This window comes from Macaca nemestrina, chromosome 12 (assembly GCF_043159975.1).
Source record: "Macaca nemestrina isolate mMacNem1 chromosome 12, mMacNem.hap1, whole genome shotgun sequence".
In the NCBI taxonomy this organism is placed as follows: Eukaryota; Metazoa; Chordata; class Mammalia; order Primates; family Cercopithecidae; genus Macaca; species Macaca nemestrina.
This window is the reverse complement of record NC_092136.1, coordinates 20,459,591-20,477,016: the sequence shown is the minus strand read 5'-3', so window position 1 is coordinate 20,477,016 and position 17,426 is coordinate 20,459,591. Positions and strand designations below refer to the sequence as shown.

The following is a 17,426-nucleotide window of genomic DNA, read 5'->3' as shown; positions in this document are numbered from 1 at the left end:
AAGACTTGAAATTGGATGTGCCAGAGCTCGTGGCACATCCTCCAGAATAGCATCTGAGAGACCCTGAGTGCTTGGCTAGATGAAATAAGCAGACAGTTGCAGTGCCATGACATGTGGTGGGGACAGGCAGGTATTACCAAGTTTGGGGACGCTCAGAGAAATGAGGAGTAACAGGTTTGTCCAAGAAGAAAGAAAAGGGGCATTTGAGACAGGGTAGATGTGCAATGTGAGCATGCATGAGCAGGTGCTTTTCATGCTTGCTTGTTAATTTCTACTCTTTGTTATGAAAGTTGCAAACTCGGTTGAAAAGTTGCAAGAATAGTGTAATGAATACCCTCATACCTGCCTCTAGATTCACCTATTGCTAACACTTTATACCCATTGCTTTATCTCTGTCTCTACACACACACACACACACACTTTTTTTTTCTTTCTTTTTTTCTTTGAGATGGAGTCTCACTCTGTCACCCAGGCTGGAGTGCAGTGGTGTAATCTCGGCTCACTGCAACCTCCAACTCCCAGGTTCAAGCAATTTTATTGCCTCGGCCTCCCAGGTAGCTGGGACTACAGGTACACACCACCAAGCCTGGTTAATTTTTTGTATTTTAGTAGAGATGATGTTTCACCATGTTGCCCAGGCTGGTCGCGAACTCCTGAGCTCAGGCAATCTGCCCACCCCAGCTGCCCAAAGTGCTGGGATTACAGGCATGAGCCCCCGCGCCCGGCCACATGTTCTTTTTTTTTTTTTTTTTCTGAACTGTTTGAGATATAGTTACAGAGACATCATGACACTTTACCTCTAAACACTTCAGCCAAACTCCTAAGAGCAAGGTGTTCTCCTATACCAGGGTGAACAAACATTTTTTTTAAAGGCTACCTGGTAAATACTTTAGGCTTTATGGACTGTGCAGCCTCTGTCATAACTACTCCGCTCTGCCATTGCACTGCAAAAGCAGTCATAGATGATATGTGAATGAATGGGTGTTGCTATGTTTCAATAAAACTCTATGTGAACACTGAAATTTGAATTTCATATTATTTGAAATGAAATTTGAAAGTTATAGAAATGAAATTACATAAAAACACATTTTTTAGTCATAAAAAAAAGGTAACACTGTTCTTAGCTTGCAGGCTGTATAAAAACAGATGGTGGGGGCTGGATTTGACCTACAGCCATAGTTGGCTGACCCCTGAGCTATTTAACCACCATATAATGATTCCACCCAAGAAATTTAGCATGGATACAATACTGCCTCAGCTATAGTTCATATTTAGATTTCCCCAATTGCCATTAGTAACATTCTTTGTGGTTTTTTCCCCATCCAGGACCCGTGCAGGTATCACACATTGCATTTAATTGTCACATTTCATTAGTCTCCTTTATTCTAGAAAAGTCTCCCCTGTATTGTTTTTTCTCTTTATGATATTGATACTTTTGAAAAGTTCAGGCTAGTTGTTTGCATAATGTTCTACAGTTTAGATTTGTCTGATTGTTTCTTCATGGTGGATTCAGATTACAGCTTTTTGGCACAGGCAGTATTAGGTCTTTCTCACAGCCTGCCATCAGGAGGCACCTGGTGGCAGTCTGTCTTATCTTTTACTCAATGGTTTTAACAACTATTGATGAGTCTTGCCTGTATCAATTATTATTCATGGTTAAAATGATTTTTCTATTTTTTCTCTTCTACATTTATTGACATTCTTCTGTTTAAAAAAATAGTGCTCAACCTTCGCCCCCACTCAATCCTCATTTAAAGCTATTTTTAGCTATTCGTATGAACATGAATTCTTTTTTTTATTTAATGTGTTGGAGTCCATGTCTGTCATTATTCATTTTGATGTTTAAATTGCCCTAGATTTGACCAGTGGGAATGCTTTCAAAGTGGCTCCTTGTTCTTTCGACACATCCCCATCATTATTTTAGCACTTTTTCCTTACTTTCTGGCACAAAGATATTCCCACTGTCTCTCGTAGGAGCTGTGATTCCTTTTTGGGAAACGGTGTTTAGGAGCCCAAATCTCTGAATGGTAGGTGTGCAATTGCTACTGGGGTGTCCTTGCTTCTAAGCTGAACTAGGTTTTATCATTATTATTGCTATTATTATTATTTTATTTTACTTTGAGTTCTGGGATACAGAACCTGCAGGTTTATTACATAGGTATACATGTGCCATGGTGGTTTGCTGTACCTATCAACCCATCATCTAGGTTTTAAGCCTCCCATGCATTAGGTATTTGTCCTAATGCTCTCCCTCCCCTCACCTCCTATCCCCCAACAGGTCCCTGTGTGTGATGTTCCCCTCCCTGTGTCCATGTGTTCTCATTAGCCACACTAGATTTTGAGGGAGGGATGGATGAGTTGATGCAAATGTCCTACCATGTCAGAAACTGAGGGAATGCAGCATAGCAGTAGTCATGGAATTTACAAAGGCCCTGGGGCACACACGTAACAGTCAGGTAGGGATGGTATTAATATTAGGGTATAACAGAGGTACCGACTGTGCTTAGAAGGAAAAGTGGAAGATGAGACTAAAGTAAAAGTCACTTTTCTTGTGTTCTCAGATGCAATGGATCATAAAACACTATTGATTCAATATCAGCTTTTCCAGGAGTAAAAATGAATACCTCAATCCAAAGATTCTGAATATCAGAAGCATTAAATGGGCTCAGCTTGTGTAGCTGTTTTATAAATGCTGGTAGTTTAGTTATTCAATCACAAACCAAACCAAAGATTTCCCCAGGAAAATGTAATATGCTCGTGAACCAGTTTTGGCTGGAGCCAAGTCTGTAAATCTATTGTATCAGAGCAAAAGTAGAACATGAAAAATTATTCTGAACCTGTATAGTATTTCCAGTAAGACCAGCTCCTAACCTGACCTCCTCTATTTCTTGGCTCTCCAGTTCATTCTGCTGTAGCTGTGTTTCTCACACCTGAACAGTGTTAAGTTCAGGTGATTTTTAATGTTCCTGGAGTCTTAATGTTACATTAATTTCATTTTAATGTACTTAAAAAGGTATAAACATATAGCTTGGTAAACACAAAGTATCTTGTACTTATAACTTTTAAACAACTATAAAGCCAAAACAAGTTTACACATATAAAATGAACTACAAAAACCTCAACATAATACACATTAACAAAATCATTCTAATAGGATAGTTGATGATGTGTCACTGAAACAAAATTGCTATTTAGAAGGGGAATATCGTAGTGATTACTGAGACACAGCAAGTGTCTTTGGAGTTTGGAATGCCTGTACTTTTGTGTGCAGTGTGATATCTTTACTTTCCTACTGTTTGTCTCTATTTGAAACACTGGGAAATCTTGTATGTATGTATGTATGTATGTATGTATGTATGTATGTATGTATTTAGAAGTGGGAACTTACTCTATTGCCCAGGCTGGGTGCAATGGCAAGATCATAGCTCACTATAACCTCAAACTCCTGGGCTCAAGCCATCCTCCTGCCTCCGCCTCCAGAGTAGCTAGGATCACAGGAGTGTGCCATCACACCCATCTATCTTTTGTTATTGCAACTGCCATGATGTGTCTTGGCCTTTTCTTTGCCGGAGTGCAACATTTACATGTTAAGTTTATATCTGTTCTTTTTTTGTTGGCTCATAGCAAGTAGTCATAATTGGGGTTGTATGTCAACTGTTGGGATAAAACAAGCTACCTCAAAATCCAGTGGGCATAGAACAAGGGTCGGCAAGCGTTTTCAGTGAATGGCTAGGTAGTGAATATTGTAGGTTTTGCGGGCTATACAGTGTCTGTCTCAATGACTCAATTCTGCCATCATAGTGCAAAGGCAGCCATAGGTGTGCCATGTTCCAATAAAAGTTTATTTATATATACTGAAGTTTGAGTTCCATATAATTTTCACATCATGAAATATTGTTTTTTCTCTTGATTTATTTTCAACCATTTGAAAATCATTCTTAGCCTGGTGGGCCATACAGAAACAGGTGGTGGGCTGGAATTAGCCTGCAGGCCATAGTTTGCTAAGCCCTGACATAGAACAACAATCATTTACTCTTGCTCACGTATGGGCTGGTCAGCTTCAGTTCCTCATTTCTACTTGTGTATCTGCTGATTGGCTGCAGTTTGGCTGATGTAGCTGGGCTTGCTGGGCTGCCCAGCCTCCAGCTGCTGGGGAAGCTTGGCTCCTCTCTCTGGAGCCAGGTCTGCTCCAGACACTGGGATCATGTCTGCTCTGGGCCCCAGCTGAAGGAGCAGGGGCTCTCTGGGGAAGCTTTTCTACATTTCGAGACTTTGCTTATATCATGTTTGCTAATATCTCATTGGCCACATCAATTTCATGGTTGAACATAAGGTCAAGGAGCAAAGAAGTGCAGGATGCCTGTTAAACAGTCTAGTTCAGAATCATGTGGCAAAAGGTGATAGGGACGGCTGAAGAGCTGGGGCCAGGGATTCAATCTGACACGGATGCCATCTTAGCCATAAATGCAGTCCTCTTGCGGGTGCAGAAATCTCATGAGGATTCCCACATATTGATTTTTTAAAATGAAAACATGGAATTAAAAATTCTTAGAGAGAACATTCAGATCCTGAGAATATATCCAAAGACCCTAGTTTGAGAGACACTCATGTTTAGTAAACTTCCTGGCTTTGCCACAGAGGATTTGGGGTTTCTTGGTGTTTGAAAATTCCCCAAGGAGAGGTCTTGTTGAACTATGGTCTCTGAACCTAATTCAGCACTCCAGACCTCAGTGGGTCCTCAGAAGATGCTAGTTAGGGTTGATGAGCAACAATAACAACAATAATAGTAGCAGCAATAATAGCTGCTGCTCACTGAGTACTAAATGATTTGTATATCTCATAACAGTACTGTGGGATAGTTATTATCTTCTTTTTAAAGATTGGGAAACTGGACCTTAAAAGGCCATGTTGCTTATCTAAGGTTATACAGGTCATTTATGGGGTCAGGACTTTTAACTAGATCTCCAATTTATCATATCCAGGCCTCAGATGTTAATATCTAGAATGCCTTCCTGGCATCCCATTGCTGGTCTTCCCACTCGCATGGAAACCTGTTTCTTTAGGGATCAGTGTTCAAGCATAGGATATGTAGGACATATGATCGTTCCCTTCTCCTTGTTTGATTGATAACAATGAACCTTTGGCAGATTTTATTTTTTAACAGCTTTATTGAGATATAATTCACATACTACATAATTCACCCATTTAAAATGTATGATTCAATGATTTTGACTATATTCACGGATGTGTGCAACCATCATCACAGTCAATTTCATCAAATCCTGTATCCTCTGGCTGTCGTTCCCCTCTTCCAATCCCCCTAACCCACATCTTCAACCCATCACCCTCACCCATCCCTAGGTAACCACTAATCTACTTTCTGACCCTATAGATTTTTCTATTCTGGCCTTTCATATAAATGAGATTATGTCATATGTGGTCTTTGTGACAAGATTCTTTCACTTCGCTTCATGTTTTCAAGGTTCATCTGTGTGGCAGCATGTATCATTCCCCCTCCCCCCCGCCCCACCTTTTTTTTTTCGGAGACAGCGTCTCTCCATGTCACCCAGTCTGGAATATAGTAGCATGATCTGGGCTCACTACAGCCTCTGCCTCCCAGGTTCAAGTAATACTCCTGCCTCAGCCTCCCAAGTAGCTGGGATTACAGGTGTGCACCACTATGCCCAGCTTTTTTTAATTATTATTATTTTATTTATTTATTTTTTTTATTTTAGTGGAGAGGAGGTTTTGCATGTTGGCCAGCCTGGTCTTGAACTCCTAGCCTCAAGTGATCCACCCACCTCAGTCTTCCAAAGTGCTGGGGTTACAGGCATGAGACACCACACCAGGCTGTATCATTCCCTTTTATGGCCTAATAATGTTCCATATCTTGTTGATCTCTTCATCCATTGATGGCAGTCTCTGCCTTTTGGCTGTTATGAATAATGCTGCTGTAAACATCTGTGTACAAGTTTCCATGCGGACACGTGTTTTTATTGCTTTCAGGCATAATACCTAGGAGTGGAATAGTAACTCAAGGTTTCATCATTTGAAGACCTTCCAGGCTGTTTTCCAAAGCAGCTGATCAATTTTGCTTTCCCACCAATTGTATATGAGGGCTCTGATTTATCCATATTCTTGTCAACTCTTGTTTTTCTCTGACTTTTTTATTCTAGCCATCCTAGTGGATGTGAAGTGATACCTTATTATGAAGCATTAGAGTTTTGCTCTGCTTTTTTCCTATCTCTTATTCATTTCAGTGGTTATTTGGGGAAAGCTACCTGTGATAGATGTGCAGGTTGTGTACTCAACAGCTCCATGGGGTGCCTTTCATGTCAGCCCTGTTCACTACGTTCTTCTGCTGGGTTAACTTGGAAGACTCTTCCAATCTGCAGCATGATACTTAAAGTGTGTTTCTATCTGATTTCTCTGTGGCTCATTCCAGTTTACATTTTTGCTGCCTCCTAGGTAGGCAGCAAACTCCTGATCCAGATACTCCCAGATCTCTCTCTCACCCTTGCCCAAGACCATTCATAAAAAGGCATAACTAAGAGATGGGATTCAGTCCAGTCTGCTTGACAGCTGCTTCTCTAGTTCTTCCCCAAGGGCCCAAACTGGTACTCAGAATGCTGCTGCCTTTCACCGGGAGCCTGCCTCCTTACCAAGGAGAGCGAGGCTCTGTGTGGTCAGGGTAGCGGGTGGTTGGTCCTGAGACTAGTCCATAGTCCTGGCACCTTTCACAGGCAGAAAAGAGGGACTTGTGAAGGGAAGAGCTGTCTGAGTTGGTTATAGGCTCTGTCCCTGGATTCCAATCCTGGCTCTACAACTTGCGAGAAATGTGTCTTTGGGCTGCTCACCTGTTCTCTCACAGCTCAAGTGGTTTTATCCATAAAATTAGGATGCACAATCTAACGGAACACACCCCTATGAGTTGTTATAAATACTAATGCTTGTTGCATGCCTGGTACTTAGCATGTGATGAGCAGATCACAGCCAGCTTTAGTATCTACAGTTATCATCAGGTGGGTTTCAGGGATGGTTGAGGATGGGAGGTGAAATCAAAGTATATAAAACCTGGATGTGGAATTTAGGATTGTTTGTCAACATGCCTCATTAACCAGGTCTCCAGAGTCGTTTTAAGCATTAAAAAGAAGGAAATTCTGCCATTTGCAACAACATGGGTAAACCTGGAGGATGTTATGCTAAGTGAAATAAGCCAGACACAGGACAAATGCTACCTGATACCACTTATAGGAGGAATCTGAAATAGTCAAATTCATAGAGATAGAGAGCAGAATGGTGGTTTCCAGTGGCTGGGAAAGAGGAAATAGGGAGGTATTGGTCCAAGGGTATAAAGTTTCAGTTATGCAAGACGAGTAAGTCCCAGAGATCTACTGTGCAGCATAAAGCCTATAGTTTACTGTATTGCATACTTAAAAATTTGCTAAAAGGGTAGATCTTATGTTAAGTATTATCACAATAATAATAATAAGAGCAGAGGAATATTTTGGAGGTAATGGATATGTTTATATCATAGTTTGTGGTGATGGTTTGACAGGTGTACACTTATTTCCAAACTCATCAAGTTAGATATGTTAAATACATACAGCTTTTTGTATGCCAGTCATACTCAATAAAGTGGCCTAAACAGAAAAGAAATTTGAAAAAAGGATGAGTTCATGTCCTTTTTAGGGACATGGATTAAGCTGGAAACCATCATTCTGAGCAAACTATCACAAGGACAGAAAACCAGACACTGCATGTTCTCACTTATAGGTGGGAATTGAACAATGAGAACACTTGAACACAGGGTGGGGAACATCACACACCGAGGCCTGTCGTGGGGTTGGGGGAGGAGGGAGGGATAGCATTAGGAGATATACCTAATGTAAATGACGAGTTAACGGGTGCAGCACACCAACATGGCACATGTATACATATGTAACAAACCTGCACATTGTGCATATGTACCCTAGAACTTAAAGTATAATAATAATTAATAAAAGGAAGTTTTGGATTAATAAAAGGAAGTTCTCATTTCCTTATCAGTTAAATTAGGGCAGATGGTTTAAATCATGGTTATTGAGCTTTCTTGATTCATCTAGGAAGTTATACTCACGTGCCAATGTTCACAAAATGCACACATTTTAAGGGATGCCCCCTTACCCAGACACCAGGTTAGAAACCTAGTGCCTGGATAATCTCAGATGCCCTTGTCTAGCTTGAGTATTCTTCACTCCATGTCTGTGGCCATAGCAGAGGCCAGAGTTCAAGTTATCTCTCAGGTCTTCAGTTGGGCTGGGGAGTAGCTAGAGAAAAGAGGTGATGCCATCTGCTTCCTGGGGCTTGGGGGAGGAGCATTTGAGGTATGCCAAAGTGCTTCATCAACTGTGAATGGCTTCACCAGTCATTTTTGTAACTACTATGCTCTATGAAGAAATGCAGGATTGAGAATTAAGAATGCTTTATGAATTCAATGAATTCCTGTAAAGTTGCAAACAAATCAGGTTTTTGAAAATCTGTCTCTGCAGCATCTGGTCATGATACCATTTAGAGGCACCCAACAGTGAATCTTCAATTGGGGCAGGCAGACGTTCTGTTGCAAAGCAGAGCATTCTTCCCTATTAAAAGGCCAACCTGCAGATAGCAGATTTGCTCAGAGGCAAAGCTGGAAGCTCAGAGAGGGGCCCAGAAGAGTCCTGGTTGATTCTGGGTTTCAGGAATGGTTGAGGGTGGTTAATGGAGTCATTAGGAAAATCTTGGGGCTAAGATCCATTGCTCTACAAAGTGGTTAAAGCATGGACTGTACTGTCAGAGACCCAAGTTTAAACTCCAGCTTCTCGTGGAAAATTCCTTTGTGGCCTCAGGCAAGTCACCAACAGCCCTCAGCCTCAGTTTTCCAATCTGTAAAAGGAGGATAATCATAGTAGCTGTGAGAATTAATAGTTTATCAAAATACTTGACACAGTGAAGGTACTCCATGAGTGGTAGCTGTTAATGAGGTTTTGTTTTTATTTTTCTTTATTAATTATTACCATGGTCTGAAATAGCATGTGGATCTACCTGGACCATGCTTGGCCCAGGGGGTCAAACTCCATGCTTTTATGTTACTTTTCTGAGCATCCCTCAATCTTCATTTTAGCCAGAACTTTGAGGTCATTTAGGTCAGATTTCCACTGAGTGAGGAAGTCCTTTTTTCAGCCTCCCTACTAGCAAATCATCCCCTGGTTGAACACTCCCAGTAACAAGTAGCTCACCACCTCACAGGGTGCTCGTCCTATCTTAGGACTCTTCTGCATGTTAGACCATCACTTTTTGTGCTGAGTTCAGGCCTGCGTCCCTCTAGATATATGCGGGTTCTAACCATCCTGTCCCCACAACATGGTTGTCCTTCCCACATCTGATGATGATGGCTCTGCTTTCTCAGGCCTCTTCTTCTCCAGGCTAAGGGAGCCTCTCACCATGCAGGTTCCCCAGGTTATCAGCCTGGTGCCAGGTTATCAAAGGCCTTATATCACAATGCTCAGAGCTTCTGGGCTGGTCCAAAGTACTGAGTTCAGAGGGACCAAGGAGTTGACCTTGAGGGAAGAGGCAGGGGAAGACACTGGGAGACCAGCATTCTGGGGACTGGTCCTGATCATCTGCCCTGCTGTCACTCCTGGACCCATGTCAGTCCCAGAACTGGAAGCCCACAGCCTGCTCTCTACTCAGGGTGGCCTGGGCTCATCAGTGGCATATAACATTGTCCACAGGCCCTGCGAGATCCTGCCTGCCCTGCACCCTCTGCCTAGGGCACCATCTCTCTCTTCTCTAAGATCTCAGCTTAGATTCCATGTCCCCAGAAAAGGTCCTCAATAGTTTCCCAGGTCCAGGGCTCCAGCTCAGAGATCCCATAATCCCACATAATTCCCCACCATGGTACTGGCCATGCCATATCACAGTGACCTCTCTTCTGTGTCCCGCTAGGCTGTGAGCTTTCTAAGAGCAAAGACACTCTCTGCCTGGGTCAACATTTTATCCCCAGAGCCTGTCACTGTGCCCACTCCCTCCATGATGTTTGTTGGTTGAATGAATGAATGAATGAATGAGTGAATAAATGCTTGATTTGAGAAAATCCTGATTGGTGGGAAAGATAAGCCAAAACTCAGAAAAGCTCTAGACCTGAATCCAGCAGACAGAGGTCTCAGGCAGTTCCTATGTCCTTCACAACTCTTGCCCAGGCCTCTGTGTCCAGATGAAACTGCCAAGACTGATTACAACTCAGTGTTGACCTACAGGCCTCCCACCACCCCAAATCAGTAATAACTAATATTTGAACTCTTAATAATCCCAATTATGATCACAATGCTAACAGTGACCATTCACTGAGTGTCTTACACTTCCATTATGACAGCGGTGCTACAAGGTTGGTTTTTATCCAATTTTGTAGATGAGGAAACTGAGGCATGGTCAGCAAATATCTGTCCAAGGCCATTCAGCTTGTGTGCAGCGAAGCTGAAATTCTAGCCAATTCCTCTGGCTCCATGGCTCTTACTACCCTCCATGCGCTCCTACTACATCTCTGTAGGAACTAGTGATGCTTCTGTTTTCCCCCAGGAGACAGGGGAGCAATCAGAAATGATAATGTAGAGGGAGTAGTGTTATGATAAAATCCAGGGTTCTCTGAGACTCCAGGGGAGGGCCCTGCAGACTGGAGCATCACTTGGGGAGACTGCCATGGAAGGGGAAGCCTGAGTTGCATGTCTTCTCTTTTTAGTTTTCTGAGATTTTTAAAACACAAAGGCAGTGTAGTCTCATAGACAAATTAAGCAAAAGCATCCCTACTTCCCTCTTTCCTCCCCTCTAGAGTAACAAGAGTTGAGATTTTGATATGTATCTCCTAGACTTTCTATGCTCATGTAAACATGCATAGTGGTGTGCTGGTAGGTGTTTACAACTGATGGTGATGGTGATGGTGATGGTGATGGTGACGGTGAGGCTATGTGCCAATTTCCATGGTGTAAATGCTCCCCCCATGGCTGATTTCAAACTACTAGCATGAAATCAGTGAATGTGCAATTGGGAAGAAATATGCAATTGCAACTATTGTATGGTATTTCTACTCTGCAGCTACAGTAGAGGCCAGTACCCTCAAGAGCATAGAAAATCATCAGTCAAATGTAGTAAAATAATTGGGAAGTGGTTATGTTTTGAGTCTTTATTGCCTTTTAAAAATATATCATTTATTGAATTGTAAGTTTATATCATTTAGTTTTTCAATAATGACTGTGTTTAACAACTGGTTCGCAAAATTCCTGAAAATTTAACAGTTGGCTCCCAGTCAGTATAAGCTGGCTCTGGCATAGCACTCATTTCATTTTTACTAAAATCTTAACATTTTATAATTTTTTCTTCTTTCTTCCTTCCTGCCTTCCTTCCTTTCTTGTTTCCTTCCTTCCTTCTTTCCTTCTTTCTTTCTCCTTTTCTTTTCTTTTCTTTTAGAAACAGTATCTTGCTTTGTCACCCAGGCTTGTGTACAGTGGCACAATCATGGGTTACTGCAGCCTCAAACTCTTGGGCTTAAGCAATCCTCCTGCCTCAGCCTCCTGAGTATCTGAGACCACAGGCGTGCACTGCCACACTTGGCTAATTTTTGTAAAAATTCTTTGTAGAGACAGGGTCTTGCTATGTTGCCCAGGCTGGTCTCAAACTCCTGGCCTCAAGCAGTTCTCTGGCCTCAGCCTCCCAAAGTGATCGGAATACATGTATGAGCATCACACTTAGCCAATTTTTTCCCCTTTACTTGCCTTTTACTTAAAAGGCTCTTCATCCAATCATTCTTTCATTCAATCAGTATTCCACCATGTGCCATGCCCTCCCTATGTTAGGAACCAGGGCCACCATTGTGATCAGGGCAGCCACGTGCTTTGCACTCATTAGTTTACGGTCTAGCCAGGGAGGCAGTCAGTTACCAAATTGACAAGTAGATATCAACAAAATGCTCACTGCAATTAGGGCTCTTAAGGGAAGTTACAGGATGATGTAGCAGAGATAATGCCATGATAGGCCAGGGATATGAAGGTTGAGGTGAGGCCAGGAAGAACTTCCTTTAGGGTCAAGGCTAGGGAAGGCTTCTTCTGTGGAGCTCACATAATCTGAGACCCCAAAGCTAAGAAGGGACCACATATTCAAAGCTTAGTGGGAAAAAATTGAAAAAGGATATGTTCACTTGGGTGCCATTTCTGTAAACTTTACACACATGCAAACAGTCCTGTGTGTTGCTCTTTGAAAAGTCCTTGTGTCATAAAAATGGAAAGGCTTCCCACCATCTCCAGGATTGTGGTTACTCTTGGAGGGAGGAAGGGAAAGAGAAGAAGTTGGAGGCAGAGAGGGTCTTCCACTGCATCTCAGCATTTTCTTGAAGCAAAAGGAGAGAGAGGCCTGAGACAAATAAAACTTGTGTTAATTTTTGTTGGCTTTGGCTGATGGGCACAGGGTTGTCAGCTGCATTCTTTATAATTTCTGAATGCTTGAAATATTTCATGATTATTGTCATTTTTAAGGGTAGACAAAAGAGGCTCTAGGCGGTGGAACCAACCAATGTTAAGGCTCACCCTCAGGGCATTAAGGCTGCAGAAAAGTGAAAAGGGAGTGAGAGGCCCAGGATAAGTTGGGGGGCAGGCCTGTAGGGTATGAAGGCTGTGGCCATAAATATGAGTTTTATTGTAAGTGCAGTGGAGGCTATTTTGAGCTGGTGTGGGACATGATCTGATTCACACTGATAAAGGGCTTCTCTGCTGCTTTGAAGAGAACAATGGAGGCTTATGAATGGCACCAGGTTAGGTAGGAGTCTAGGCATGGTGACCATCCATTTGTTTCCCATCTCCCGGGAGTTCTCCCAGGCTCTGCTTCACCAAGTCTTCAGGGAACCAACCCTGATCTAGCTCATGTGTCAAAACGTATCAAGTTGTACATTATATGTCAATGATACCGCAATAAAGCTGTTAGAAAGGAAAAAGAAGGAACATGTCATTATGAAAGAGAAAGAGGCAGGATGTATAAAAGTGTGGACCTGAAAAAAACTAATTAAAAATTATGGGAATGAAAAATATTCATCAAAATAAAGGTACTCATTAAAAAAGAAAACAAAGAAAGCTGGAAAAACCTCAGTAGATGAGAGAAACCCTGAATTAGACATAGCTGAAGAGATAATTAGTGGACTGGAAGAGAGTTCTGAGAAATTTTTCCAGAGAGTGCCCAGAATAATAAAGAGAAAAATATGGAAGAGTAGTTAAAAGACATGGAGGATATATTGAGTTACTCCCATACATGTTTTTTGTTTGTTTGTTTGTTTTTGTTTTTGTTTTGTTTTGTTTTGAGACGGAGTCTTGCTCTGTCACCCAGGCTGAAGTGCAGTGGCACGATCTCGGCTCACTGCAAGCTCCGCCTCCCGGGTTCACGTCATTCTCCTGCCTCAGCCTCCCGAGTAGCTGGGACTACAGGCACCAGCCACCACACCTGGCTAATTTTTTTTGCCATACATGTTTAACAGAAATTTTACTGAAAGAGAATGGAGAAAATGACTGAGAAGCTGTACTCAAAAGCCTAATGACTGAGAATTTTCCAGAATTGAAAAATATATGAGTCTTGGAGTTGGAAGGTGTTCAAGTAATAAGGAGAATTTCAGGAAAGTAAATCTTCACTTCAAAACCATATAGCAAAACTGCAGAAAGTCAAGAGTAAAAGGAAAGTCTTAAAATTTACCACAGACAGATTATCCACAAAAGAACATTAGACTGACAGCTGTTGCTTTTGTGCCAATGGCAGTCTTTTTTAGCAATCTTCAGAGTGCTGAAAGAAAATAAAACTTAGCCTAGAATTTCATACCCAGCTGAACTCTGATTAAAGAGTGATGATGAAATAAAAGAGAAACCAGCCCAGCTTCAAACCCTGAGGCTCTTGAACATTTAGAGGTTGGGGAGAGGAGGAACCCTCTCAAATCACATATGTTCAGTCATCCAGCAGTGGCCTCTGTCTCCCACAGAAACTGTAAAGAGAGAAGGATTGGTTTAGCCTTTGTGGTTGCAAAGCAACGCCAGTGGAAAGGCCCCTTGTCAGCTGTGTTGCTGTGTATTCCATCAAGACAGAGGAGAGAGATGGTTCCATCTGCTACCCATCTCCCAAGAATTCAAAACACCTGTGAAGGGCTTTGTGGGTCTAGGAGAATAGGATCCCCAGTGTCCCTAGAAGAATGGGAATGGGTGGAGAGAAGGTAGCAGGGATTCTGAACCCAGCCTGCATTTCAGTTCTGTAGCAGTGGTGACATTTCAGGGGGAGGGGGAGGGAGCAGGTGGAGCCAGGCCCTGGGCCCTGGTTGGGAAGGAGCCCAGGGACATGAGAACCCCTCTAGAATGGCCCATCCTAGACTCTTTCTCTTTCTTCCAGATTGTGGACAAGAACAACCGCTATAAGTCCATAGATGGCTCAGACGAGACCAAAGCCAACTGGATGAGGTGAGCCCTGCTCTGCTGATGTCCTGGGGGTCTTGCCTGGCCTCTGGAAAGGAGACAAGGGAGTGTGTTGGGCCTATGGGAGCTCCAGTGGTGGAGACTTCTGGAGGTTGCTGTTTGCAGGGTTTGGGATGCATCTAGCTCTGAAGGACCCACCTTTTCCCCTGGGCCTCCATCAGGGGGCTCTAGAGGATGGCGTGTGGCCAGGCTGTTGGGATGCAGGGACCCCTTGGGGTGATCACTTGCCAGTGTATCTGGAGGACCTGGGCCCCAGGCTTCTGGCAGCATTCCTAGGGAGGAGGAGGAGAATATCCCCCACCTAGGACTGTGACACCTTCTCAGAGCAGGCTCCTGTAGTGGTGGTGTGAGAATTGTCCCAGTGCAGTCCCAGCAGTTGTTTAAACAGCCTCCATGGAAGAAAGGGCTCTGACAAAGTCTTCAGCTCAGTTTTTGGCAGTGTTGCTGCCTGAGTTTGAGTACTTTGAAGCGTCAGCTTTACGCTGTTCCCGTGTTTGTGGCAGAAGTTTGCACCAGAAGATTCCTTAAATGCCAGCCAGAGGAGGCAGGAGACTGGCCCAGGGTCACCCAGGGATGACTGAACTGAGCCTGGAACCATGGGCCCAGTGTGATGCTGATGGTCTGTGTCGTGTGCGAGGGGCTTTGCCTGGTGGGGTTTGTGGACAGGGGTGGGAGATCTGACCTGCCTTATCGCCTGCTTGGTGGCTTCTCTCTGGGACCTAGGAGCACTGACTGGGGATTTGGATCTGGGTGGGAGGGGAAGGAAGCCTCAGATGTCTGGAGTCAGGAGCACAGCCACACCATGGACCTGGGGCCCTCTGCTGGCGTGTGCACAGTTCTGTGACCCATGGGGCCTTGAGGCTGGTGGTGGGATTGTGCTTGGAGAGAGGACAACTTCCTAAGAAGGAGTGTGCTGTCTTAAACTCGGAGACTTTCTGAGCAAATGAGGAGAAACAGGTTTGAGGCGAGGAATGTGTGATGAGGGCTCCTGTGCCCTTCCTGGTGGCTCCACTGGCCACCTGTACTCCTATCAGAGCGCCCTGAGCGGCTGAGCAGCAGTTCACACCTCCCAGAGTACTTTAGCGTTCGCCCTCTTATGGGTTGGGGCAGGTGTTCTCATTGCCGTTTGATGGGTACAGAACAGAGGCTCCAGAGATGAGCGGGCCCCCTGCCTTGCAGTGTGGAGAATAGCACCCACTGCCCCCAACCTCCTTGCACACAGCTGATCAGACACTGCCCTGAAAGTGGTCCCAGGGAGGTGGCTTGACACCCGCGACTGCCTTCTCTTCTCACTGCCACGGGGTCCAGGTCAGCTGAGCACTTACAGTTCATCACCTGTGTACTGAGCACCTAGGTTGAGTCAGACTGTGAACTGGAGTGGATCACCCAGTCCTGCCCCACCACACCCCATGCCCCACCCCCGCTGGCCCTTCCCAGGCTCACACCTCCCACCACAGAGATGACTTTCCAGTGGAGTTGTTGCACCGAGGCACAAATGTGCTGCAGGGGCCCGGGTGAAAGAGGAGGGGTTCGTTGACATGGGCCTTCAAAGGAGCCAGGATTGTGTCTGGGGACACTGGGGTGTGGTGTCAAGTCAGGCTGTCGGGCAGCTGCACAGTTTGGAACCCCGGCCTGTGCCGCTGTGCTGCCTTCCCTGTGGCTGCAGCCTGGCTCCAGGCAAGTAGGGGATAGCATGTGTGTGTCCACTTGGGAATCAGGCTTTCTGTGCTGTTACTCTTAAGGCGCCAGGAGATTTGCCCATAGAACTGAATCTGTTCCACTCTTTCACCCATCTCTGATCCTTCCCCTTGGGGACAAGGCCTTCCCAAAACCCCAAAGAAGGGGAGTTATCATCTGAACTAACTTAACTATCCTCTGGCACCCCACAGATTGTGACTTAATTGGGCTGGAGATGGGCCCTGGGCCTTGGTATTTTTAAAGCTAGTGATTCTGATGTGCTGCTAGCATTGAGAACCACTGCTCTGTTCAGATCTTCGTGCCACAGTGGTCAAACTGAGGGCAGGGCAAGGTCTTGCTCAAGAGCATACAGTCAGGGTAGCAGAATCAGGATTTGAACTTCTTGCTCTGTAATCCTAGGTCAGTGTTCTTCCTGCTTGTGCACAAGGGACCAGGTGAAGCGTGGCTTCCTGGGCCTGGATGGGCACTGGTGAGCAGGGGTTTGGGGGTTTCTGCTACTGCCACTTGCTAGCATGGTATCTGTCCTGTTCTGCTCCCAGCCTGTCCTGATTCAAGATGGCATCTGGGTAGTCACAGCTGGTGGGCTCTCATCTTATGACAGCTCAAAGAGCAGGTTGGGGTTGGGGATGCAGTTCGTTGCCATGGAGACACCCCTCCTGTTGGTGTTGGAGGGAAAGCTGTTAATCCTGGGAATCCTCCTTCCCCTTCATGTCCGGCTTCCATGGTGTAGCTCTTTCTGATTTGCAGATGCTCTTCCTTGCACTGTCATGGCACTACTTGGGGATGATTGAATGGAATCTGTTAGTTTCTTAACAAAATTAATGGTGGGCGAGGAGGGGAACGGGTACTGTTGTGTTGAGCTTGTCTTTATGAAGCCCTATGCTAGGTGATCTGTCTGTGGTGATTCTCAACTGGGCACTATTTTGTGCCCCAGGGGCATTTGGCAAGGCCTAGAGACATGTTTGGTCATTGGATGCTATCAGGTAGAAGCCAAAGATGTTGAAAAAATCCTGTATTACACAGGACACCCCTTCCCCCCAACAAAAAATTATCTAGCCTCAACTGCCAATAGTGGCAAGATTGAGAAACCCACATTAAGTCCTCCTGATAGCCCTGGGCAGTGACACTAGAATTATCACCCTAGTTTTATGGAGAAGGAGGCTGGGTTCACATGAGTCCCATGGTTTGGCCCAAGGAAACTCAGTCTCTAGTCCCAGGTCT

The 17,426-nt window shown here is 44.4% G+C and overlaps 1 protein-coding gene across 9 annotated transcripts in view; it reads left to right on the top strand.

Annotated features, from left to right (window-relative positions):
• LOC105471631 (PR/SET domain 11) overlaps positions 1-17,426 on the top strand; it is an 88,708-nt gene that overhangs the window by 43,915 nt on the left and 27,367 nt on the right. For all 9 annotated transcript variants that reach the window (XM_071074804.1, XM_024789635.2, XM_011724207.3 and 6 more), the window contains one exon: positions 14,425-14,492. In XM_071074804.1, the coding sequence (XP_070930905.1) occupies positions 14,488-14,492 (5 nt within the window). In that variant the 5' untranslated portion in view covers positions 14,425-14,487. The remainder of the gene's footprint in view (positions 1-14,424; positions 14,493-17,426) is intronic.